The sequence below is a fragment of the Pithys albifrons genome, chromosome 9, assembly GCF_047495875.1.
Source record: "Pithys albifrons albifrons isolate INPA30051 chromosome 9, PitAlb_v1, whole genome shotgun sequence".
Classification (NCBI taxonomy): Eukaryota; Metazoa; Chordata; class Aves; order Passeriformes; family Thamnophilidae; genus Pithys; species Pithys albifrons.
In genome coordinates this window covers 9,043,742-9,069,441 of record NC_092466.1, presented here as the reverse complement: position 1 = coordinate 9,069,441, position 25,700 = coordinate 9,043,742, and the positions used below count along the sequence as shown (strand labels likewise).

The 25,700-nt window shown below is 39.2% G+C and overlaps 1 protein-coding gene across 1 annotated transcript; it reads left to right on the top strand.

Moving 5' to 3' along the window:
- Positions 1 to 7,875: 7,875 nt before the first annotated feature.
- TDRD1 (tudor domain containing 1) lies at positions 7,876 to 24,464 on the top strand. Its single transcript, XM_071563578.1, has 20 exons — positions 7,876 to 7,947; positions 8,143 to 8,290; positions 8,686 to 8,791; positions 9,885 to 9,924; positions 10,597 to 10,636; positions 12,151 to 12,231; positions 12,560 to 12,730; positions 13,844 to 13,951; positions 14,472 to 14,642; positions 15,139 to 15,387; positions 17,140 to 17,262; positions 18,269 to 18,379; positions 18,562 to 18,732; positions 19,668 to 19,913; positions 20,432 to 20,548; positions 20,766 to 20,876; positions 21,185 to 21,352; positions 21,685 to 21,909; positions 22,078 to 22,124; positions 23,582 to 24,464. Exons 1-20 carry the CDS (start codon positions 7,891 to 7,893, stop codon positions 23,672 to 23,674), a joined length of 2,583 nt encoding a protein of 860 aa, XP_071419679.1. The 5' UTR covers positions 7,876 to 7,890; the 3' UTR covers positions 23,675 to 24,464.
- The last annotated feature ends 1,236 nt before the right edge of the window (positions 24,465 to 25,700 follow it).

Genomic DNA, 25,700 nt, shown 5'->3' with positions numbered 1-25,700 from the left:
TGATTGGGAGAGTTATTTCACACCAAGTTATTTTTCTCGATATTCTTTCTAGATATTTGGAATTTCAGAGCTGCAAGTGCAAATTTTGGGGTCCTAGAAAATGCTTCCTTGAAACCTCTTGTTTAACCCCAGCCAGAAACTAAGCCCCACACAGATGCTGACTCGTTCCCCCAACCCAGCAGGAGGGGGGAAAGAACTGGAAGACTCAAACGCGTGGGTTGAGATAAAGACAGTTTAATGTGACAGAAAAGAAAATAAAAATTATTATGATAAAAGAATTAGAATGTGCAAAACCAGTGATGCACAATGCAATTGCTTACCACTCGCTGATTGATGCCTAGAGAGTTCCCAAATAGTGGTCCCTGATCAGCTTTTCCCTCAGTAATATACCAAGGATGATGCCTTTTGGTATGGAATATCCCTTTGGCCAGCTGGGTTTGGCTGTCTTGACTGTCCCACCAAGCTTCTTGTGCTCTCCAGCCTTCTTCCTGGCAGGGCATGAGAATTGGGAACGTCCTTGACATAGTGTAAACACCACTTAGAAACAGCTAAAAACATTAGTGTGTTATCAACATTATTCTTCTCCTAAATCCAAAACACAGCTCTGTACCAGCTATTAGGAAGAAAATTAACTCTGTCCCAGCCAAACCCAGGACAAAACCTTTTTACAGATCTTTAAAGAAGAACAGTGGGATTTTAGAGAAAATCAATCTGCAAACTGTTCAATTCTATCATAACTATAAGCTCTTGAATGTCCATTATTTTGGGAAAGATAATACTCCTTCAGGTAACTAAACAATATCCTAGCCATCACCTCTAAAGCAGTAAAGGAGTCAGTCATATGAAGGCATATGTCTTTAAAAGCATTATTAAGTTGAAAGCATAAATGAAAGTAAGTTGCAGAGAGAACTCATGACCTCAGCTTTAACCTCCAAATAACATTTTAAAGGGAAATGACTAGCCTTCGCTTTGCTCATAATATGCTGTGCATTTCATCTTGCTAAAAAATTTTAAAAAAATCAGGTGTGGAGTAGAGATAAGTAAAAATTGTCCCTTTTCAGAGAGCAGCACCACGCAACACTCACTTGCTAATTGCCATGCAGCCCAAGTCTCAGCTCTGCTTTCAGAAAGGCTTTTTTGGCTCTCTTACTCCTGTTCTGCATCTGAGCTGCAAAGCTCACACAGCTCTGCTGCTCTGTTATACAGACTTTCAGTGCCCAATGTTTCTTGTTTGGTCTTCTAGTTATTTAAAGGCAACTGTAGAGACATCAGTATACTCTGGCCCTTCTCCTCCTAAGAGTTGTCCTTCTGCCTTGCTGAACACTTTATCTGCAGTCTCACTGACGTTAATGGTGTGTGGGGTAGTGTGTTCCACCAGACCTGGCAGAATTTCAGACGATTTTTACCTTTTATTCTGGACATGTTTTTTTCAGCAGGACTGAAATCAGGTTAAGAAAATAGAGCCTGGTTAGTGGAGTTCTTCCTTAAAGGCAGAGAAAAAGGATTTTTTTGTACTCAGCTGGACTCCCCGCAGCTCTAGTCCTGGAACTGATGCTGGCAGTTCTGACTCTTGTAATACCTGTGCTTAGGTATTTTTCATCTAAAAAGTATCTTATCCCCAGAAGGCAGCCACAGATACTTAGGAAATGGTAATGACAGGTCACAGTGAAAGCCCTCTCCCAAACTGATTGCACTGATATTAAATAAGAATGAATTACTGTACCTCTCTTAGCTAGCCTGTCATAGCTGTCATTTGGCATGTACAAATGCCAAGGAAAACAATTTCTGAGTGAAAGTACTTACCATCTGAAAGACAGACAATCCTACACAACAGACTTCTCTTCTGCTGCAAACAGGCTCTGCATTGCAGAGGCAGAGGCTGAACTTGGCCCACATATTCAATAGGTTGTAGTTCTGACTTTTGGCTCATGCTTTGTTATGTAAGAAAAAGAAAAGTAAGTGTTTATGTAAGTGTTCAGTTTTTCCAGTTGACATTTGTTTATTATACAGGGCATTTTTATAGCTTTGCCTGCTGAAAAGGCTTACAAACTTTTTTTTCCTCCGTCAGCTAGAAACGTGTTATCAACTCTACTTTAAGGGAAAACAATTAAGTGGCTGAAATAGCAGATGTGCTGAACAACACCCCACACTCTGTGGGACCACTGGTGTTGAAGGGCCATGTCTGGCACTGCCAAGGAGGAGCTGGGAGCAGAGTCCAGCATGCCCAACTCCCATCTTCTCTATTGGTCAGAAGGCTGGTCTGTTATAATGTAATTACTGCAGGCTGATTTGATTCCTACATTTCACATCATGGCCAGATTGCATAAAAGGTTATATTTTCTTCATTAGGAATCGCTTTCATTGTCTATTCTGAGCAGGCATAGTTTGTCAAGAGTCTTCAGGGAGCACCATCCACAAAGCCCCAGGAACCCCATCTTCTCTCTCTGTGTCAGGTAAGGACAGCACCTCTAATGAACCTGCTTGCCACCACTGTCCTGTCTGACCTACGCATGGTAAATCTTAGGTGGGACTGTGATCACTCAAGTATTGTAACTAGAAAAAACTACTTTCATTATAAGTTGCTTGGATTGTCCTTTGTTCAGCATGTAGCCCAGTGGTGTCCCAGCTGGTTCTCAGGCTCTTAGAGCTAATGACACAGTTATTACAGAACCTACATATAAGCAAGCCCAAAGCTCTTGCTAGCAATTGCAGGCAAGCCACATCAGCCTCCTGCAGCGCCTGTGATGTCACTCCTGATGAGCCTCCATGCTAACAGCACTGTCCTCAGTTATCTCTGACACTCACATATAAATATTTCACTACAGAATGGACAGCTACCCTGCAGAACAACATGGATAGGCTGGAAGAGTGGGCTAACAAGAACCTTATAAAGTTCAGTAAGGTCAAGTGTAAGGTCTTGCACCTGGGAAAACATAAAACAGGATGCTGCTGTGGAGAATAAAGCCAACAGGATGCTGGTATGCTTCAACAAGGGCACCACCAGCACACATTGAAGAAGTATTTGTCCTGCTCAGTGCATGCCAGGCTACACATGGAATACTGTGTTCAGTTTTGATCCCTGCTATGCAGAAGAGATGTGGACAGGCTAGAGAGGGGAAAGAGAAGGATGAGAAGCTTGCCATAGGAGTAAGGCTGAGAAAAGTCCATCAGAAAAGAAGGCTTAGGGGAGACCTTATCACCACATTCCAGTATTTAAAGGGTGGGTACAAGAAGATTACTCCCTTTTTTCAAGAAGTCCCATGGAAAAGTGAAAGGGTGATGAATACAAGTCACATATGGGGAGATGCAATTAGACACAAGAGTGAAATGTTTCACAATAAGACCAATCAGCCATTGGAATAATCTCCTCTGGGAAGTGGTAGACTCCCCAGTGCTGGACAATATTAAGATTCAGCTGGACAGGGTGCTGGGCCATTTTGTTTAGTCCGTGCTTTTGCCACTAGATGATCAGATGATACTTGTATTCATAGTATACCTGACCTGGGATTCTGTGGTTGGCTCTATGATATTTTTCCTTTGCTGCAGCCAGACCTGTTATTTTTTCTCTTTAGAATGAATTTTATTAGTGTCGTTTCCTGCCCTTTGTTTTTGCACTACCTTGAGGCATGGAAAGTCCCAAATGACTGACACTTAAAAAACAAAACCAAAACATTCACCTTAACAGGAAGAAAACTTTGTGCTGGTTCACATGCTGATAAAGTTCTGTCTCCAGTGGGATACTTGATTTTCCTTTTCATTGTAATCTGTCAATATATTTCCAGCATAGTCTATAGTGTTAATTAGTGTAATTTCAAAAGGCTTCAGACTGGCAGCGTTGTTTGATTCAGCAGGCCTTGGGGACTGAAATGACCAGCCAGGTGAATGTACTATAAACATGGATATTATATTTTAAGCCTCAAGCTTAAAGAGATTTTTTTGGTTTGGTGGCTTTTGGGGGGTTTTGTTTGTTTTTGTTGGTTTGTTTGGGTTTTGCTGGGAGTTTTTTGTTGCTTTTTTGGGGGTTTTTTTTGGAGAGGGATCTGAATGACAGAGAAATATTTCCTAATTCCTTTACCAGTATTAGTTCTTTTTAGGCATGAGGATTATTGGGCTAACCTTGAGGATAGAGGGATAAGGTGCAGGGAGGGGTAAAGAAGGCTGTACGATCTTGATTGCCCTGTTCTCCCCACAACTCTGATATGCAATGCTGGGCAATTTGGCAGATGAATTTCCTGAAATCCCACATAATCCCACCTAATTTCTCCTCTTACTTTCAGAACAACCTCTGATAAGAGTCAGTTTCTACTCAGGTTGCATCTGAGAGCTGGAGGTTCATTGGAGCCAAGAAGAGTCTTTCCTGTGACTTTGGTATGTGGTATCTAAAGCACTTAGAGAAAACTCAGCAACCCTTAGATGTGTTGTTCATTTTTCCTTTGAGAGTGCTTAGCAGGGAACAATAGTTCTGAAGACAGGATTCTAGACTTAAATACTGAAGATTTAGACTGAAATGCTGTCACAGCCAGACTCCAAATGCCTTTAAGGCAAAATAGCTGTGCCTCAGTTACTTCTCTGTGAACAGAGATAATTATTCCCTGCTGTACAGAACGTATAAGAATAAAATCCATCACTGATTTTATACACTTTAATAATAAGTTCAACAATGTAGGCACTAAACTAGACCAGATTAATTTATTTTTGGTGAAAGTTTAATTGCACAGCACTGGGAACACCTGAGATCATGCCTGAGTAGTAGCACAGCTGCAGCAGTCTTGAGGATAAAGTATGTTTTCCCGTTTAGATAGAGACATGAAGGTGGGAAACAAAGATTAAAAGAAGGGGAAAACACTTCGTATAGAAAAGAAAGAAGAGAAAGGACAAATGAAAACAAGAACAGGTTGGAAATGGGAGATGATGTATTTTCTAGGCTGCAGGTCAAAATGCAAATAACTTTAAAATACAAATGTATCAAATGTCATCATTTTGCATAGATCTCACAGCCAATGATGCCGAAACCCGGCCAGAAAGACCACTCAGAAACTTTTTGCCTTTGAGTAGCAGGTATTCGCTTTTACTAGGCGCAGGCAGTGAGGGGGTTAACTCTTAACTCCTCCAAACACACTCCACCGAACAAAGGAATTCGCAGTCTTTTAAGCCCAGTCTTAATTAGCGTTCATGCATTATGCATGAAGGTGGCTCCTTCTGGTTGCGCAACACTGGTCGGCTCACACCTGAACGTTTCGCTGCCGTGGAGGTGTCTCCCTGACTTCATCAATGGTGGGGGTCCCTTTTGGGGGCTCTTCCTCTGCTGAACTCTCCACCCCTCGTCCTCACTCTTGCTCCGCTATGTTGTTCTTGTTGGGGATCTCTTCTTGAACACCTCCAGTGATGGTGATTCCACCACCTCCCTAGGCAGCCCATTCCAATGGCCAATCACTCTGTAAAAAATTTCTTCCTTACGTCCAACTTAAACCTCAGTTTAACACTGTGCTCTCTTGTCGTGTAACTGGTTGCCTGAGAGAAGAGCCCGATCACCACCCGGGTACACCTGCCTGTCAAGGAGCTGTGGAAAGCAATAAGGTCACCTCTGGGCCTCCTCTTCTCCACGCTGAACACCCCCAGCTCCCTCCACCGCTCGTCACAGGACTTGTGCTCCAGTCCCTTCGCCAGACTCGTTGCCCTTCTTCGGACACGCTCCAGCACCTCAACATCCTTCCTGAACGGAGGGAGACAGCCCTGCACACAGCCCTCGAGGCGCGGCCACCCCAGTAGGGCAGGAACCCCGCCCTTCGCCCAGCTGGACACGCTTATCCCGGCACGGGCCCCGCTGTGGCGCTCGGGCGGTGCCGCACGTGGTGCCGGGCGCTCTTCTCGCGCTCCAACGGCGGCACGTGGGTGTGGCACGCCCCGCCCTGCGCCGGGCCGGGCCGGGCCGGGCTGGGTTGGGTTGGGTTGGGTTGGGGTGAGCTGAGCTGGGCTGGGCTGGGCCGGGCCGGGCCGGGCCGTGCCGGGCCGGGCCGTGCCGTGCCGTGCCGTGCCGGTCGGGGGGATCGGGATCGGCACCGGCACCGCGGGGAGTGCTGGCAGCCGCTTCCCTTCAGCTGCTGCCGCCCTCGAGTCACCCATCGGTGATCTCTGCCCTGAGGGGGAAACCGCGGCCCGCGGTGAGCGCTGCCTTGCGGAGGGCAGGGCCGGGTTCGGTGCGACGCTGAGGGGCAGAGAGGCCGGGGCTGAGCAATGCCGTGAGGGGGGAAGGCGCCGGGCTGGGCCGGGCCGGGCCGCGGGTTTGGCGAGGGGGTCTGCTTTCATTGACAATTAGTTAAAACAGCTTAATTGAATTAGTACCTAACTAGTGCTTTGTTGCGAAAGTGTGTTTCTGGTTGAGTTGGTTGCCGTGTGGCTTCAAAAACCGCCCTGCTCTGTTTGCAAGTTCATTGTAACTTGATTTCGCCTGTATAATATAGTAGGGCGTTTCCATTTAAAATAATCATGTCGTGTGTTAGCGTTTGGAAAGCAGAGGCCACAAGTTGGTCTCAGCAGGGGTTCCCCTGGGGCAGCGAGTATTTGTCGTGAGGAACACGGGGGTGAGCCTTGCCCTTTGCTTGATTATTGATAACATCATCAGTACCAGTATGGCTTATAAATGCAACAGATAGTAGGTATCTAAATTTGTGGAGGCTGAAATGCCTTAGATAATTGAACATACGAGGCTAATTGGAGTACTGGTGAATTTGGCAGAGATACAATAATCAAGCATATATACAGTAACAGAAAAAGCTGCTAAACTTTGCACAAAGTCTCTCTTATTGCACTTGTGCTGCAGTTAAAATTTTCTACTGGACTGTTTCTACACTTGTCAAAAATACCCTATATTGTTTGTTTACAAAATACTGATTTTTGTTAGGCATTTCAGAAACTCGGCCTCAAAACTGAAAAGTTGTAGTTCCTTCAGAATGTTTATTGCCCTATCAGTGCCTCGCTGCTGTCTCATTCATGTTCTCTCACTCCAAGTTGGGGAGGGGGAAAGGCTTGATTGTGAGAGATCTGAAGTAGTTTGGTATACAACCATGTTGAGTCTTGAGAGTGCATGAAACTTGATTTCATGTTAGGCAGAACTTTTAGTTCAGGCAAAGTTTACAAGGTTAACTTGCTTCCAAATCTGAAAAAACCCTCATAAGCTTTATGTTGGCTCAGTAGAGACCTTGGGCTACTAGTCCTGCCAGACTGGAACAAGTTCTGAATGGCTGAAGCAAATTCTTTGTGGGTGAAGGAGTGGCCCACTTATAAAATCAGAATTCCTGGTATATTGGTGTGCAGGCTTAGCTGAATGTTTTATAACAGTTGATTGATAAACAAAAAACTCGCAGGAAAGACCATACGGTTTATTAGGCACTGGCTATAAAGTTACAATCTCTTATTTCAAGTGTTTTGTTTCTGAATACTTGCTGATGTGACAAAACTATGGAGAGGTGTAAACACAGCATGGCTCCAATTTCAGCCATAATGAGTAAACTTGTAGTGTTTCAGCTATTGTAGAATTGCCTGTTATGAATATTGCAAATTATGTAACTTTTTTTTGTTCCTGGTGAACTTTAGTTGCAGCAAATTTATGGATGGAGGACGTAAAAGAACATTACATTGAGTGATAAGGACATAACAGTTAAAACTTGCTTTCATATTACTACTGGTTGTGTTACTGAACAAATGTAGTATCAGGGTGAAAACAAGAAGTGACTCCCAGAGTGCTACAGCCTTAGTATCTCCATTTGCTCCAATATGCTAGCAGAGTAGTTGAAGAGCCTTGTTTGTTTCTGCCAATACTCCATAACACCGGTGTGCATTAGTGTTGTTAATCAGATTCCTTTGCAAAAAGGTCTGCTTCTAGGAGGTTCCATGGAAGACAACACTTCTAAAGGGAACTTGACAGCTGCAGCTGATGAAGGAAATACTGTGAGTTGTTTCACTTGTAATTGTCCCAAGTATTGTGAGCTTTTCTGGATAGCAGAAATGATAAGCATGTATTGTTCATTCTAGAACTTTGATGTTTCAGCTCTTTTTATTGTCATATTTTTGTGTATCAGAATATTTCTACCCTAATGGGTAGCATTTTTCTGGTAGGAATGACTTCAGGTTTTTCTTCCACAGGACTTACATTCTAACTTGATTAATGAGAAGCCAAAGAAACTGCAATGTTTCTCTAAGAATGCTTTTTCTGTTAGCTGTGATGAGAGTCTCTTGAGTTTGTTAGTACCACCCCCTAAAAGTGGGACCTGCCATCATTGTGGTCTGTCTGGTAAGTGCCTGTTGTTCTGTAGTCTGCAACATACAGTATATTTGTTGGTGGAACCTGATCAGGTTTGTTCAAAAATTTCTTTAAATGGGTGTGTATTTTTAACTCAGACACAAGTATAGACTATTCATAACACAGCTGGAGTAACAGAACTCAGAAGAGGACATCTCCCTATCAGAAGTGGTGGTGTTTTTTCCTCCTCTTAAATGTAGAGGGAATTCAGTACATTTTGGCAGTAATGTCTGATAGCTGTGTGTAAATGCAAATACCTGTTAGTATGTGCTTAGAATAGCAGTGGAGCTGTTTTGTAAAGCAATTACCTTAACAGCAGTTGTCCTGTCCGATAGATGTTTCTCTCAGACTTTTCTTTTTCGTCTTTTCTCTCTCTTTTTTTTTAGGAACGCTCAGATGTTCACGATGTGTGCAAACATACTATTGCTCTGAAGATTGTCAGAAAAAAGATTGGCCATTGCATAGAGTTGTGTGTGATCCCGTTAAACACAAGTAAGGTTATTAAAAGTTCTGCCAAATAATCTGTACAGAAAGACAATATGCCTCCCAATACAACATAAATGACCATGGGAAGGCACTGGTACAGTAAAACGTTGCTTATTCTTACGCTGGTACTGCATTATCTTCTACTTGTCAGAAAACTCAGCTCTGCTGCTGCAGAAAGATTATTTGAAAAGTATCACTGGAATTCTTAAGACATACTGTAGTGTGAGTTAAAGAAAAAGCATTAATTTGACTAGGTGAACATGAAGTAAGGATAGCATTTTGTCACACGACTTTGTTATTGCTGTTGTTCCCATTGGGAAAGGAGAAACGAGACTCTGCTCTGAGCAGTGGCGTGGTTGAGGGACTGCATTTAACAGGCCTCTGAGGAAGCACCCTTTGAGTCTGGCTGTAGCATCAGTGAAGGTCATGGGTATTTATCTTTGAGGAGCACAGTTGCAGTTAGAAGTTGTTTCAGCCAGACCATTCTCTGCTGCTCTGCATTTATTTTTTTGAAATGCGGATTTAGATGCTCAAGAAATCACTCGCTAATCTGTTTCAATTAAAGTAAGCACCGATAGTTTATGATACAGTTACTGGCTTTGGAACAGTTCAGCAGGTGATCTGAGCATTAAAGCTGACAATCTTTAGCAAGGAGTGACGATTGCAGTTTGGTGAATCTTCAGCCAGGTGTACACCAGGGAGATTTTATTTCTGGAAAGTTGGAGAACATGGGACAGTGTGGCACGTATGTTACCTGAATATTACTTAGGTATTCTGCTAAAATAACAACATTTTTTTCTCAGTTTTATAGTTAAGGTTGGCTTGGTATTAAGGTGTTAGCAGAATTCCACAACAATGTAAGATTTCTTCTCCATTTTAATTAAAATTAATATATCAGGAAAAACACACCAGGTGTTACCTAATAAGAAACTAACATATTTGTCATTCTGCATTTTCTTGCATGAGGAATAAGATTTGACAAAAAACACATTATGAACACAGCCTTTTATTTCTATTTGCAAGTAGACTATATTGTTAATGCTATGCTACTTGTCAATTTTTGGTTCTTCAAAATTAACATCTTTTTCTCTGATGACAGTGCAAGTAACACCAAAACCAAGAAGGGAGGTTGTCTTAAGGTATGTGTGTTGGGCAGGTTACACTAAATGCTTAGACTTCTTGAAAACAGATGCCAGCAGTTCAAGCAGTAGCTATAATCTCCTCCTGGTTGTTAAGGCTGCAAGGAAGCAGGTGCAATTCAATTCCTCTTGTTTATGAGAGCATCCTAAGTAGGAAATACAGCTAAGTTGTCCTGTAAAACAGGTGTGAAAAGAAGAGGTGAATGTGTGAGTCTTCAGCACTTTTCATTGATGTTTAGTATATCTGCAACATTTTTTTATTTTCGAGAGTAATACAAAGTCTATAAGACTTTTATTGCAAGTCAACCAAAGCACTTTATTTACATGTTTCTTGAAATTATTAAAGTTCTCTTGTTTTTTTACTGCAAGGGGCTACAGCTGAACAACTCCAGCTTAAACTTAACTTGTACCTGTTTTAAATAGCGTAGTTCAACTTCTGTGAATTCTCTCTTTTTGCTTAATTTCCTAATTCTTTAGAAGAGAGTTAAGAAGTTAGTTGAATTGATAGCATCAAATCGCAGCAGCAGCTTTGACTTTTATATGTGAGGTGATACTTCTGAAGGCCTCAATTATTCAGTTGCTTAGATAGAGGGCAAACAATCTTCTATCCTCTTTCATTCTAATTAATTCTTTCCAGGTCACTGTTAAGTAACTGTTGTTGATATATTACAGGAGGAAGTGAGTTGTGCTGTAGATGTTCTTCCAGATTCTGGTAAGTACTTGGTTGTGTGTGGGGAAAAAAACCAACGCAAGTAAGGCTTTTAGATTCACACTCCATCACACCTTTAAAAGATGAGAGTTTTTTCTTTTCCTTTCCTCCCTGATGTCATTCTTCCAACCTGTCCCTTGACTTTTTTTTTTTAATTTTGTTTCACCTTTCCATATAGAGGTATTTTTAAAACATCATCACCTGAAATATCTTGTTAAGCTTAATAATCTTAAATTTTAGTAAGGCTAGTTTTCCAGTAGAATTATAATAAATTCAGTGTGTTCTGGACAGTCTTATTTTTTTGTTTTAATAGATGCATGAAAATTTGGTACAATTTTGTTTCTTTACCTCATACATTTTTAACTCTTTAAAAATTACAGTATTAATTTCTAGTTCCCCCTAGGATTTTGCCAGCTTTTCTTTTTATATTTCATACATCCTCACTAAAGTATCCCAAAGAAACAGCAACATCCAGTGATTGCAGTATCTAGTTGGAGACCTCTAAGCATGTTTGTATTTCTAACTTAACAAGCCCCAATAGATAGAGACAAACCAAGCACCAGATCTTTGAAGAGTCAAAATTCAGATTTTTCCTTTGAGCTGGGTGTCTTTGATTGTCAAACCAGACCAATACACACAAACTGTACCTTTTGTAATGATTTGGAGGGTTGTATTGTTTAGGTTTTCTTCTGGCTGCAGAGCAGAAACAGTATTCTGCTAAGAGCATATTAATTTCATTGATTTGCAGTCCACAGAAACTTTGAAGGAGTGATAGTTTATCCTCTTAGCCTGCTAAAATTCCTCATGTGCAGGAAGCTTATTTGCCAGCTCATACTCTCTGCAGTCTGTAAAAGGATGGGTCAGCTTAGTCCCATGTAAATTCAGCTGATTCAGGACATATTTCACATTTGGTTGCTTTACAGCACACTAATGGCAAAGCAATATATAACTTGCCAACCCTTTGGAGAGAACATCACATAAATATCACTGCATTCTTGAAATGTTCCATGCACTTACTTATTCTATGACTTATAAAGCAACTTAAACACCTGTATTCAGGTGTTCATTTGAAAATAATGATACTGAAAGCTTGGAATACTAGTTCATGCATCGGAATATGTAATAGCTAAGAGTCAAGATTTTGATATAAATCCTAGGAACTCATTACATACTCTGTGTTTTAAATATTAAGGTAAGTTATGAATCTTTGTGTCTGAAATCTGTAAGCAGTTTTTCAGTTAACAGTAACTGCAAGGAAGTGTTGATTGTTATTGTTTTGCTCACTTAATAGTTAAATAGTCTTGGAGCTGTGAATGTGGTCAGAAAACTCAAGTAGTTGAGCTACTCTGAAATTACTTTTATTTTGCATTTTAAACATATTAAGTGCTGAACAAGTAAGTAGAACATGCTCACGTTGTCATAGGGATATAGGTCAGGCTTAGAGGAGGGTTCTGAAGTGAAACTAACTGGTGGCTATCTTGTATGGTAAATCACTTCTTCTTATGTCTGTGCTTAAGGAGACTGCCTGAATAAGGTTCCCTTAGAAATGAAGTCTCATTTAATTCCAGGCAGTGATGCCAAAGGAGTGTCTCTAAGAGGTAAGCAAGCAAATCAGACTCAACTTGGGGAATTTTAGGTTCTCCCTTGTTGCATGTTATTCAAGCTGTTCAGTAGCATCGTCTCATATTTAAAATTATTGGCTAGTGAACCTTTCTTCAGGTCACTAGTGACAGTAACTCATACACTTCTAATAGTATAAAATATTTGTTTAGTCATTATTATGTGAGCATTAATTTTGTGGATGATGTGACAGGAGCCTTCAAAGTCTGAAGTGTCAACAAAAAGAATAAACTTCAGTATGTTTATATTTTCAAAGTCTTCTACCTTTTGATCAGCAACTTTTTTCATTTTTATGTACTGTATCAGAAAACCATTCAAAGGGAGGTGAAAAGAAAATACCTAAAGATGAAGACTCTCTTCACTGGGCTAATTCAGTTGCAAAGTATGTGTCTTTAAACATCGGAGATGAATTTTGTGGTGTGGTTTCCCACGTTGAAAATCCAGAAACCTTCTTCTGTCAGCGGATGGACAATGCCCGTAAGTGATGTGTTGGAAATGGGATACAGGATGCCTAGCATGGTGTTTTTCTCTTGGTTGGAGAGTTGCAGGGGCAAGGTGTTGCTGATCTTGTAGTTTGACCTGAAAACTAACTTTAGGCCTTGCCTCAGTCAGTAAAGAGCCATGGTGTTGTGTTCATTTGTGGGCAGTCTGAGTTATGCAAAGTGGTATGGCTTGGATTTTGGCCATTTGAAGTCAATTTGTATCAGAAATGTATAATGCTGAATGTGTACACTCAAGTGTTCCAGAATGTGTTTGAGTTTTTAATTACTTTGTTTATTCCTATAATACCTTGTTACTCCCTTTTAACAGAGAGGTGTTTCCGTAATGACTGGGGTGCATGGACTGAACTTTTTTATTATGTAGTACAGGGAGAATATCTGAGTATGAGAAGGCCAGGTAATAGTGCCCAAACCCTGCTTTGGTGCTTCCTGACAGGGTAAAGCATCAGAATGTGACATTGCAGTGGGCAGAGCATGAGGCTGCAGGGCCTTCAGGTGCATCTTCCACAGTGCTCATGAACAGATACCTGGGGGGGAATAAAGAGCAGAGTGAGTTGGTGAGATGTTTTCTTCCTCCCAGTGCTGACCGAGCCAGTGGGTTTTTTACAGCTTAAAAGGGCTTTGGCAGCTGGATATGATGTGGTATATTTCCTACAGTGAATTTTTCGTTTGTGCACGTGTGCAGCCTTTTAATTCTGGGTAATAGCATGTCCTTCGGTGAGAAGTGATACCTCATCACCTTCCTGTTCTTTGAATATCTGTCTACCTCGGTTTCTTTCTGGCATGCCTCCACTAGCTTGCTTTTAATTTCCACTGGCTTCAGTTTTGTACCTGTGTTCAAAAAGTCCATCACTGGTTTTCCCTGTTCAATCTCTTTACTGCTGTGATTCCTCAGACTCACATGAGGACTCTCTTTAGTCTTACTGATGGGAGTTCTTAGTCTCATCAGACTATTGCTAATACATAAAACATTTGAAATAATCTCCATTAGACTACAACATGTTCTTCCAGGCTTTGAGCTTAATATTTGTATACTTTTGTAGTAATTGCAAGGCAGGCTATGTTCCAAACCTGTGCGTTTTAACTTCAGGTCAACTTGCTGAGCTTGAAGCGTCTCTTAATGAATATTGTGACAAATTTCCACAAAGTGCATCTTTCCGTCCTGCTGCTGGAAACGTGTGTTGTGCCCAGTTCGCAGGTAAAAATTGACGTCACTTAAATGTATTAAAAAGAAAACTACATTCTGTAATTGTAAATTCTAAATGTTTACAATTGTTTCATATAGAGTTTATTTTATTTCTGTCTAGTGTTTAGCTGTGGATAACACTTGGTAATAATTTAAGAAGTTATATCTATAAAATCCTAATTTAAGAATGTCCTCTCATTGAGCAAACTCTTAACACCGGATTTAGATTACTTAGAATAGCTTTTTAAGAGGTCATGAAGGAATTTGGTTTTTTTACTTTGCTAAGTACTATTTTGCCATGCTGGAAATAAGTATATGAAATTTCAGACTCCACAAAAGGGACAGAAGAAACAGGATTAAATGTAATGAAGTTTCTCTCATAGACTGCTTCTGAGAATGTTATTTAGCCAGGACCTGGTATTCTTGAAGTGTTCTGAGACAATCGTATTTTATCATTGGTCTGTCAACAAAAATCATTCTGCTCTCAGAATTTACAAGTAAATGCAATGAACATCTGTATATTCCTTTTTAGAAGACAATCTTTGGTATCGTGCTGCTGTTACAGCATATGCCTGTGAGGATACTGTTTTGGTGAACTATGTGGATTATGGTAATTCTGCCTCTGTTCCGCTGGCAAAACTTCGTCCTGCGATTCCAGCGTTAATGGACTTGCCAGCTCAAGCCATACCATGTTCCTTGGCAGGTATGAAATAAATGATAAGGTGTTTCAAACTACACAGAGGCAAAATAAGTGGGATTGCATAACCATCACACCTGTAGTATCTTACATTGAGATATGGGGAAGGATGGCGGTAAAGGCATTATTTCCAGAATTCTGAAGTGTTGTAGCATATCTACAAAATGTGACAAATCTTTCAGCATGTACCTGGTGACTTGCAGTTGTATGTTTGGAAAACCACATTGTATGAACATGAATGTTAGGTTTTGCATATGCTTTTGTTCTAAGCAAAATCATTAATTTACTGGATTTTTTGAATTCTTCAATCTGTTGTGGTTCTAATACTGCAGGGGAAAGTAGATTTCATATTTCCTCTCCAAAATTCAGAGCTGTGTTGGTCCCCCTCCCCTGTGGCACATCTAGTAAAAGGACTGGTAGATTACCTCTTCACACGTTGGTGAGACTTGGGCTGACCTCAGAACCCTTCTATGGAAACTTTTTATTCTATATCACTTTTTAGGTGTAAAACCACCATTAGGAACCTGGACCTCAGAAGGCATTTCTCTTGTGAAAAAACTGGTGGAAAACAAAGAGTTCACAGTAAAAGTAGTGGATAAAGAGGGTTCTACACCTGTGGTGGAGCTTGTAGATGTATCAGTTACTCCAGCAATAAATATATTGAGCCTTCTGATAGAGAAGGGCTATGCAGCTAAGGAACCAAAGATGGCCTTACCAGCACTCACAATGGGTGATACTGAGCAAGCAAATGGTGAGTATGAGCACATCCTGCTGAACAGAACATGATTATTCCTTGGTTTTGTTCGGAAGAGTAAGAAATGTTACATAAAATTCAAATGAATGGTGACTCCCATGGCTGTATTTGGTCACATTCTGATCTGTGTCCCTCATCGAGGTCGTTTCGCACTTCTGAGGTTTCCTAGTTATGTCTCACTTGTTTTAAACTTCCTGCACTGAGTGGGAGCTGTTGGATGCAGGTTTTAGAGTGTCAGCTTTTGTCTTCATAGTTCTAAAACTTGTGCTTTTTATATTGGAATTTGAACACATACTCTGTCGACTTACAAACTAATTTTCCATTAATTTCTTTGCTTTATTTCAATGTAGGGATTAAATCTGGGATTTCTGTGTCCACCATGGTATAAGAGTACATTTTAATTAACTTGCCAGAAATTAAGAAATGGTGTATTTTTTTTTATTTAGAGGATCAGTTAGAAATCATCTCAGAATCACATGAAAGGATAAACAATTATATTTCACAGTTGTTAAACATCCTAAAGTTTTCCCTAAACTTTGGGTCATTTGTTAATTTTTGTTTTTCTTGTTGATCTTTCTTTGTTCTAGAGGGAGAAATTCAATTACCTTCTTCTTCCTTTAACGCGTTTTTCAAAATATGCTGTGTTTTGTCCCCTTCAGTAGGGATCTGGTAGTTGCTTACAGTGGGAAGAACAGTCTTGTAGTCCACTGAAAGTAAAGAAGACTGAAGAGCTTCTTAAGAATGTGTTTTGATTTGGGTTTTAGTTTGTTGGGTTTTTTTTTGGCAGGGAGGGTGGTTGTGGTTTGGTTTGTATGTTTTTTTTTTCCCCTTGCCTGTTGGCAGTGTGACTTTGTAAAGTAATATACTGTCAGACATGATACTGGGCAGATGAAACAGCACATCAGGATGGCTATTTTTGAAGCTCAAATTTTTCTTGAGCTTTATTTTCATAAAAAAGTAAACACTTGGAACGGGAAAGGTCTACCAAAGTTGGAGGTAAGCCACTTGGGCTCAAGTCTTGGGCTGACAGTACTTTTGCATGCTGCTGCCTATCACAAACTGTAACAAACATAACAGCTGTGAAAAAAACAGGGAGATTTTCCAATATTATTAAAGATGTCTCTTCTCATTGCAGGGGGGTTGGACTAGGTGGCCTTCACAAGGTCCCTGCCAACTCAAAACTATTCTGTGATTCTGTGATACAATAATGCACTAAGAGGAAATAGTGGCTTCTCTAACATGCCATAATTTAGTGTTCCTGTGATCTATTCTACAGCTTGTATTAAATAATAAGCTGCTTTCTGGTTCTTAAGTATAATATACAGTGCAAATTTCTGCAAACAGTCTATTAATCTTTTTTGTTTTCTTTCCTCCTTAGATTGTTTTCAGTACTCTTGGTGACAGCTGTTTACCTGTTCTGTGCTTCTTACCCTGTTTGCCAGGAACCAAGGTTCCCTAGTGTCCCCTCCTGCTCTTGCTTCGGCTGTTGCCACCTAGTCTGTACCTGTTTGTGTGATTACTCTTCCCTATTCATCTATGGATTGCTCTTTTTGGTAGTGAAGAAATCCATTAAGCACCTGTTACATTCCTCTTACTTGATTTTACTCTGCAAAAAGGCTCTCACAGATATGTCTGTCAGCCTATTTATAACAAGAAATTCAAGGGCATGAATGAACATTTCAGATGAATTTTCTTTTTTTTCCCTGTAGAAATTTCTTTTCATTCTCTACTTTTCTTTGTCCTCTCTAGGGGGCACAATGAAGAAAAGAACGTGGAAGTGGAATAAATTAACTCTTGCACAAACAGTCAGTGTCATAGTGTGTACAGTGTACAGTCCTGGAGAATTCTACTGTCAGATTTCAAATAATCATGGTAAGTTCTTTTCAGCTTTTTCCTTTCTGCTGATTTCTTTGCTTCATGATTTGTCATAGTTCTAAGGAATTACTGTCTCAAGTGAGCTTATAGCACAAAAGCTTACCTGAGTTTTCTATCTAAGAATACAAGTGGAGATACAAAGAAATTAGATCATGGTATGTAGTGACTCCAAATTGAAATCTGAAAATGTTGAAGGTAAGTAGTTGAATAAAACTTAATCTAAGAATGTAGAAGAAAGTGGAAAGAGCTATAACCTAGCCAAAGGGGCACTAAATTTTTTTTCACAGGAGTGGTCAGATGTTGGAATAAGTTGCCCAGGAAGACAGTGGAATCTTGTTTCTCTGTCAAGTCAAGTTTCTCTGTCAAGGGTCTACAAAGACTTCTGAGAGCCACTGGCTTTTTAACCTTCTAGAAAAAGAACATGAAAAAAGTCAGTGCTGAAGTGGAAGCAAAAGGCCTTCAAACAAAAAGTATGAGCAGATCTAAAAAGGTGGCAGATGTTTATTCTTTGACTTACCTAGGGGTAGTATAGATTGCTCATGGCTTACAGACATCAAATGATGAGGACCAAATTCCTCCCTAAAAGTGATGTGTGTAGAGCAGGCTCAAGGACTTGGTATAAAAAATAAATTACTACAGTAAGATCCTGTAACTTGTCATATGCACTGGCCGAACTAGGTAATTCCCATGGTGTTATCTGACTGTAAAATATACTTTAGATTTTGGGGGAAAGGGTGTTTTGGATTAGCTTTTGAGTTATACTGAACTAAAGTGTCAGTAAATACCAGCTGTCTCACCATTTCCTGTTAATAAGCCTTGTAGTAAGTAAAATAGTTAATTCAGTGTGAAGTGTGGTGGTCTTTTTTTTTTTAATTCTAAAATTGACAGAAATCTCCCATCAAATGTTTTACAAGCAAGCTATACAGTGAACAGTATTGAGAAACTTCAAGTCATCTTATGGAGTTGATCTCATCTTTGTGGGTTTTTTCTTTCTAATTTTCAGAATTACTTGCTCTAAACTCACTTAACAAGTCAATGTCTGAGTACTGTCGGAAAACTCCACCAGATGTTTTTGAGCCTAAGAATGGACAACCCTGCTGTGCTTTTTTCTCTGGCAAGTAACAGACTAAAATCTTTTTGGTTTTGCGGGGTGAACATAGAAAATAGCTGATAATTTGCTTTGGCAGAGGAGAGCAAAGAATTTGATTTATTTACAAAAAAATGAAAGCTGGTAGACTTTCCAAATGTGTGATATAATTATTAATTTATTTTTTTAAAAAACTTTTTAAAAATTAGGTGATGGTAACTGGTACCGTGCTGTGGTGCGAAACATCACTTCAGGTGGAACTGTGCAAGTGAGCTTTGTGGACTATGGGAATGTTGAGGAAGTACCGCTGGATAAAATACGTGAGATCTCACCATCATTCCTGAAACTTCCATTTCAAGCAATTAAATGCTGGCTCTCAGGTGCATCTTACGGATTCTTTCTCTTACAAGAGCTGTTGCATTTGGAGATTTGTTGCTGTGGGGGAAGGAGGTGATGACAGGAAATACTGTACAGAACTTTGTTCTTTTGGGGTTTGTTTTCTCTTCCCTGAGCTCCTGCAGTGCTGTGGAGTGATCTGCATGCACTTCATTTACTGATGGGAAGGGAACCGGTTGTTTAGTTCTGCTTTATCTATACTGTTTACTGGCTTCTGGTTGCCACCTTTCTAGGAGTAAATGTGCTTTTGTGCAACTTTATTTCTCAAAATTTTTGCAGGCAAAGGAGCTAATCTGTTTTAATGCAGCAAGTAGGCCTTTCAGTTCTGCAAAATGGGATGTTTCATTTGATTCCTGTAGAGTTTGGCACTGTACTGCTGTTTCTCAATCTTACACAAACTCCTTTTCCACACCAAATCACTCAAAATTCTTCAGGATTATTCTTTTTTTCTAATGTAGTCTACTTGGTTTAAACATGAAAAATGTGGGAATGGGAAAAAGCTCAAACTGACATTTCATTCAAGTGTCTTTTGCTGGTGTCCCCCCGCTCCTTAAAACAATTTGGGATTTTTCTGCTCTTTTGATAAAAAGGCCATATGATACTGATTCATACACAGCTTTAATAGTGTTGTTTGTGCTAAGGCACAAGAATGTACCTAGTAGAATCACAAAATATAGAAAACAAAACTTTGGAGTCCTGAAGAAGTCTGTTAATTTTGAAGAAAGGCAATGTGTTTCCCTAAGATAGTAAATTAACCTGGATATTTCAAGTTATGCTTTAAAGAAATGTAAAAAAAATAGTTTTTTTAAAGGAATTTGTAATGTTGAAGAAAGTCAACATTGTAACATTGTACATTGTAATGTTGAAGAAAGTCAACATTACTGGATGGAGATATTTTAACAGTTATTTTAATTTCTAGGTATAAAGCCTGGTAATAGCAAATGGAATCCAGAGGCTGCAATAAGATTTCATATGTGCACTTCAGGATTAGAGCTTCAAGCCACAGTAACTTCCTTTTCCAAAGCTGGGGCAGGTTTAGTGCTTATTGACAATTCCACAGGTTGTCCAAGAGTGATAAATGAGATATTAACTTCTGAAAATTTGGCTGTAAAGGAAGTTCTACAAGACAAAAATAACTTTCCAAACGAGTTTGGTGACCAAAAAGGTAATTAAAGGAATATTAACTTTTAGTTTGAACGAGAATTTTCAATATTCAAGCTTTTGACTGTGATCTTGTTGTTTACATCTAGTTAATAATAAACATGTATAGTTTTGGTTATATTGTCAGGTTTTACAGTTGAACACAAGCTGCCCTGCAGGTGGCATTACAGACAATAAAAGAGAGATCAAAATTTCTGTTTGTCTTAAGTCAATGCTGTTTGACTCTTAGAGAGTTAGAGAATTAGAAATTTTCTATGACCAAAACTTTTCATGTGCTTCGTTCCACTACCTTATTTTCACTGAGGTGTTTTTTACTTTAGCTGCTTTTAAATGCCAGTAATTTATGAGCAGCAAGTTAAGCATCGATTATCTTGATTTAGATTTGTCTTCCTGAAGAGAAGACATGTAGTTGTCTTTGAAATTCAAAAAGATACTATAAATATCTAATAAAGTAACAGTTATATAATACATGTAGGCATGGAGGACAATAGTAACACTGCATTTTCTTGAAATTTCTTTTAGTAACCTCCCCTGGGCACTGGAAGTCAATAAAACTGGCTGTAGGTGACGCCATACTTGTCTGTGTAACAGAAATTGTAAGCTCAGACTTGTTCTATGCTGTTCCAGTTAATTCTGAAGGTGAGCAAAAGTGTTCACTGTTCCTAATACCAGTAAGAGACACTGTTGCAAGCCAGTTAATAAAATGACTGCCTATACTGAAATGAACCATGTGGAAATGTGGATCAGAGAGTAGGAAAATCTCAAAAATGCCAGAGGTGTGAGGAGGGAAATATAAAACTGAAATGCTCTTATTATACCCAAATGTGGTTAACTACCAAATGTTTTTTTGCAGTAGCAAAAAACAAGTTATATCAGCAATTGACTTCACTGAAAGACTATTGCAGATTTCCTAGGCAAGAGTCCTTCCAGCCAAAAATGGGGGAAGCTTGTTGTGCCCAGTTTTCAGGTGAGACAGTTGTTCTTGTATTTCCTTGTCCAATGTAAAACATGGCTTTCTTTTTGCTTTAGAAAAAGGGAAAACACAATCTTGAAAGTGCTTATGGATCTCTTGCCTCTGTTACAAAGGATAATCTATAGCTGCATCTTTAGGCCAAAGAAACTGCCTGTCAGGGAGAGAAAATAAAGAATAGGTTGTGCCTTGCAAAATATATGATGTTTAAAAATTACTAGAAAACTACAGATTCTTGTTCTTGGGAGAAACAGTGTTTTTAAGATGATACTCACATGTGACTATTCTTGTCCTGATCTTTCCAGGTAATGGGCGTTGGTACAGAGCTGTTGTTCTAGAAGCTTCCCAGTCTGAAGTGAAAGTACTGTATGCAGACTATGGGAACACAGAAACTTTACCACTTTCAAAGCTGCTGCCAATCAGTGATTACTTTTTAAAGGTGCCTTTTCAGACACTTAAATGTTCACTTGCAGGTAAAAAAAGATCCCAAAAATAAGCAAAACAAAAAACACCCCAAGAAACCCTGACTGGTTTTTTTGAATATTATAAATCTGTACCTGTTCTGGTGGTGGAGTTCATTCCTTAATACTGGTAAACAGCATAATGATCTGCTGAAATAGTATACTGGTTAACACTTCAAAAGCTGTTTTAGAAAGCATGTTTTTAGTTCATTATATGTAGAATTTAAGCTACTTATTTTTGGAAAATTTAACATCGTATTTTCAAAAACATGTATGTGTAATATTCAAGTCATATCATAAAGAAATTATTTGTATAACAACCCAGATTGTCCTTTTTGTTTCAGGAGTAGAGAAAGCTGAGTCATCTCCATTACTGCTTCTCAAGTTGCAGAAAATGTTACTGAAGAAATTCGTCATAATTACAGTGAAAGAGGTTAACGGAGATGTTCATTTAGTAACAGTGGAGAAATGTTGTGAAAAGGGTATTAGTATAAATGTAGCTGACACACTTGTAAAGGAAGGTTTGGTCAAAGCCTGCAGCGCTGAAAACTCACATAGTGAACATCAAGGTAGATACTTTTGCTTAATTACCTCAGTTTACTTATTCTGAACAACTTGTAAACACATGGGATGTCTAAGTGACTTTTCCTCCTAAAAATCTTGAAGAATTCCACATCTTGATTTGGGAAGCAGTGTCCATGTGTATTTCGCTCATTTGCTTTGCTTGTTTTTTATAGGTAATGGAGGTGAGACCAAATGCTGCTGCAAGGAGTTAAAAGAGCAAGTAAGATTCAGTCCAAGCAATACTTTCTTACCTTTCCAGAGTGTAATGGAAACGCTATCGGGGAAGCAAATGGGAGCAGGGAGACAGTAGCTAACTGAAACATGGAAGATATGCAATGTGTATCCTGAGATTCTTTTCCCAGTTTCCCATATGTGCTAATAGTTAAAGCACCCTGAGGCTGAGCAAGGATAGTGTATTGAAAACACAGACTTCATTAGTCTGTACTTTGCCCCACATACAGCTCTTACTTTGTTTTTCTAGAGTGTGTGTGTCTCACGACTGTTATTTTTGTCTGTTGTCTAAAGGTAAAGGTAGTTGTGGTACTTTGCATCAACTGTGTTATTTGGACAAAGGGCAGCTGGATTTTTTTCAGTAATATGGCTGTGTTTTGCTGTGGACACAACTTGGCAGACAGTAAGAAAGATGCTTACTGTAAAAAAAAATCTTACAATAATGTGGATGGGACAGATTAAGGTGCCACTGTTGCAGTTGTGGAGCTAGGCTGAGAATTTGAGTGCAGGAGAAGATTGGAATTTGTAACAGGATTTGCCAGTTGCAGGACTATTTTTTTCCTTTTAAAAAAAATTGAAATGTCTCTTACAGATCTGGCATATTCATGTCAGTTTTGAAAGCTTTCTGTTTTTTTCTTTGATATTTTAGCTTAGACTTAATGAAAAATCTAGAAAGGTGCATCAGCCTCTCTCAAAGTGACATTCGTTGTCAGAGGAATAAGCAAACTTAATTTTAAAGACAGAAACCCCTTTCAAGGGTGTTTCAAACTTTCCTCTCTTTCCTCAGCCACAGGCAGCAAGATGAAAAACAAAAATATGGTATTTTGGAGGTAGGAAAAGAACGTTAACGTTCAAGGCCATTTAGACCCTTACCACTTCAGGGTAAGCATAGTTACCGGGGGTTTGCTGCCAGAAGGGCAGTAATGTTCCTCCGTGTAGCTGATTTCTCTGTCCCACTGTAGCCTCCTTTTCCATTCTCCCGTTATGTCTCCTTGATCTTCCAGTTCAGCTAATATGTTTTCTGACTTCAGTTTGGTCACTTTGTTACCCTTCCTTGCTGGTTTGGCTCAAAACCTCATGACAGATGAAGACAAGACGGATGATTCCAATATAACTGAAAACATAAGATACAGACACTAAATTGGTGAATAACCAAATTTAAGATCCTGATCCCAATCCTAACCTGAGTATTTCATCAATTAGGTTTGAGGAGGCTGCTTCAGCAAAAAAAAAAAAAAAACAGGGGGAGGGACACACACATAGACAGGGGGTTAGCTACAATTCTGCTGGATTTTTGCCCCTCCAGAAGATTTTACAAAAAATAGGAACTAATATGGGCCTTAGCTGAGTTAGTAGTGTTAGGATCTATCCTGCTCTGAAATCAGCAATTCAAAAAGACCAAAAAACCAGATTGTATATCTCTAACTCTTTCTGTTTATTCCACAGCTTAAAAAGCATGAACAGGTCCTACTCTTCCTTTTGAACAAGTATGGGAATACAGATGGACTAACTGAAATGAAAACTCTTTTGCAGCACTAAGTCTCTGACATGCACCAACTCATTTGTATGTAATCAAGATACCGCCGTTCCGTTTTTTGGAAGAGCAAGAGTGTGTCAGCTTGAAAAATGAGAGTACTTTATAGAAGTTCTGCTGTTAAAGTACCTATTTATCTGTATGTTTGGATTGTTAGTGTGACATAAGTATGTAGCTTGAAGAAGTGCAAAGTGGCCAGCTAAAAATTCAGTTGTTTTTGTTTTATTCCACCATGTGCTGCTGAACTTTTTTGCTTTTATTTTCCTGTTGAATGCACAGAAGTTTATTAAATGGCCACTACATTGTGAATGTATTCTGTAAACTTCCATTTGAAATTACTGTCACTATAAAGCTTACTTAACTTTGGTACCATTAGTATTACTTGAAAAACTGTATCTTACCTTGATTATCCTTCTTTCAGCATAATTTCTGGTCTCAAGTTAGATGGAGAATTGTTCTTCATAAACTTAGTTTCAATATTGTTAAAGGTTGAATGTTGTCTTGGACTGCATACAGATCTCTCTAAAATCAGTAAACACTTTAATGCACTGTTCTTTATTACACTTATGCTGTATAATATGCATCCATGAATATTGTTTTGAAGTGGATTGTATTAGAGCTGTTTTGTGTATAGCAATGTCATCAGAATTTCTACCCTATCAGATTTTCACATCATAATAGAAAAGACTCATTGTGGGATATGACAAAAATCCTGACTCAAATTATTAACCCATTTTCATTATTTCTCTAGTTGAATACCTAGTTGTCTTTTCTGACTAATTTAGGAATGTCATGTTATTGTTCACACAGTAAACATTTGCTCATTGAAACTGCAGAGTCAGCCTTTTTTGTTTACTTGGGCTTTGTCCAAATTGAACAGATCTTAAGTTAGTTCTGAAAGTGAAACATTTTTAACTTAATGTTTTATTACCCTAAAATTGCCTCAGACGTTTCCTCCCTCTGCCTTAGTTTTTGTTGCACGGTATTCTTGCAGTAACCAATAATTAGACGAATACTTGCACTTGGGTTTCTAGAGTTCTGTTTGTGCCCCTGGTTCTGAACCAAGATTGTGGCTATGTGAAGTGTCCTTTGACTCCCTGGGACAAATGTAACTTAACACAAGCATTTGCCTACCTGCAAAGCAACTTGCTGATGCTTTAGTCCTCTCATGTCTCTTTTTCACTTGTCCATATGCCGCCTCTCTTAGCAAATCATTAACAATCTGTGCTTTTCAGGAGACAAGTTTGGCTGCAGTAGGCAAAAGCAGTCACTTTGTCTACACTTTATAAGCAGAAGAAAGGAAAAGTTAATGTTCTTGTTGCACTCAGGTAAAAAAAAACAACCCTGGGAAGGAGGGGTTGGTGTTTCACATGGAGAAGGCTGTATGGTGCAGCACAAACTTGGCAGTAATCCTTCTAGAGAGCGGAAGAAGAGACTTCATATGGTTCAGATCTTTAGCTCACCATTTCAGATGAATGATTTGGGTACACTGATTTAGGGACAAATCAATCAAAAAGTGTGGAAACCCCGCAGACTTCTAGATAACTGCCTTGCATCCCTCTTGTTTTTCTCTGCTACTTCTAATCTCTAATTGAAATCTTTCCTTAAAGTGAAGAACTATCACCCATAGATTGTATTTATCTAAGTGCTAAAACAGAATCAAATTTTGAAGTAAATGCCTGTGTGATTATATCTGAACAAAGGATTTTATATGAAACACTTAGACAGTAACATCCATGCTCTTGGAAATAAAATTTCTTCATTCCCTTCTGGACAGAAAAAGCAGAAGTGAACTGGAAGTCTAGAATAAGGTAGCACCTTAGAAAGGGCAGTAGTATGCAATTAATAAAAATTACATAGCAGTGAAAACCAGCAAGGTTGACTTTTATTCTTAGAAGATAATTCTCACTTATGAATCACTTCTGCAGGAACTAGAGTATACTTTGCTCATTGGGTTTGATGAAATTATTTAACCCTGGGTGCTGTGTTTCACTCCTAATCCTACATATTGTGAGGGAGACACAAGGGAGT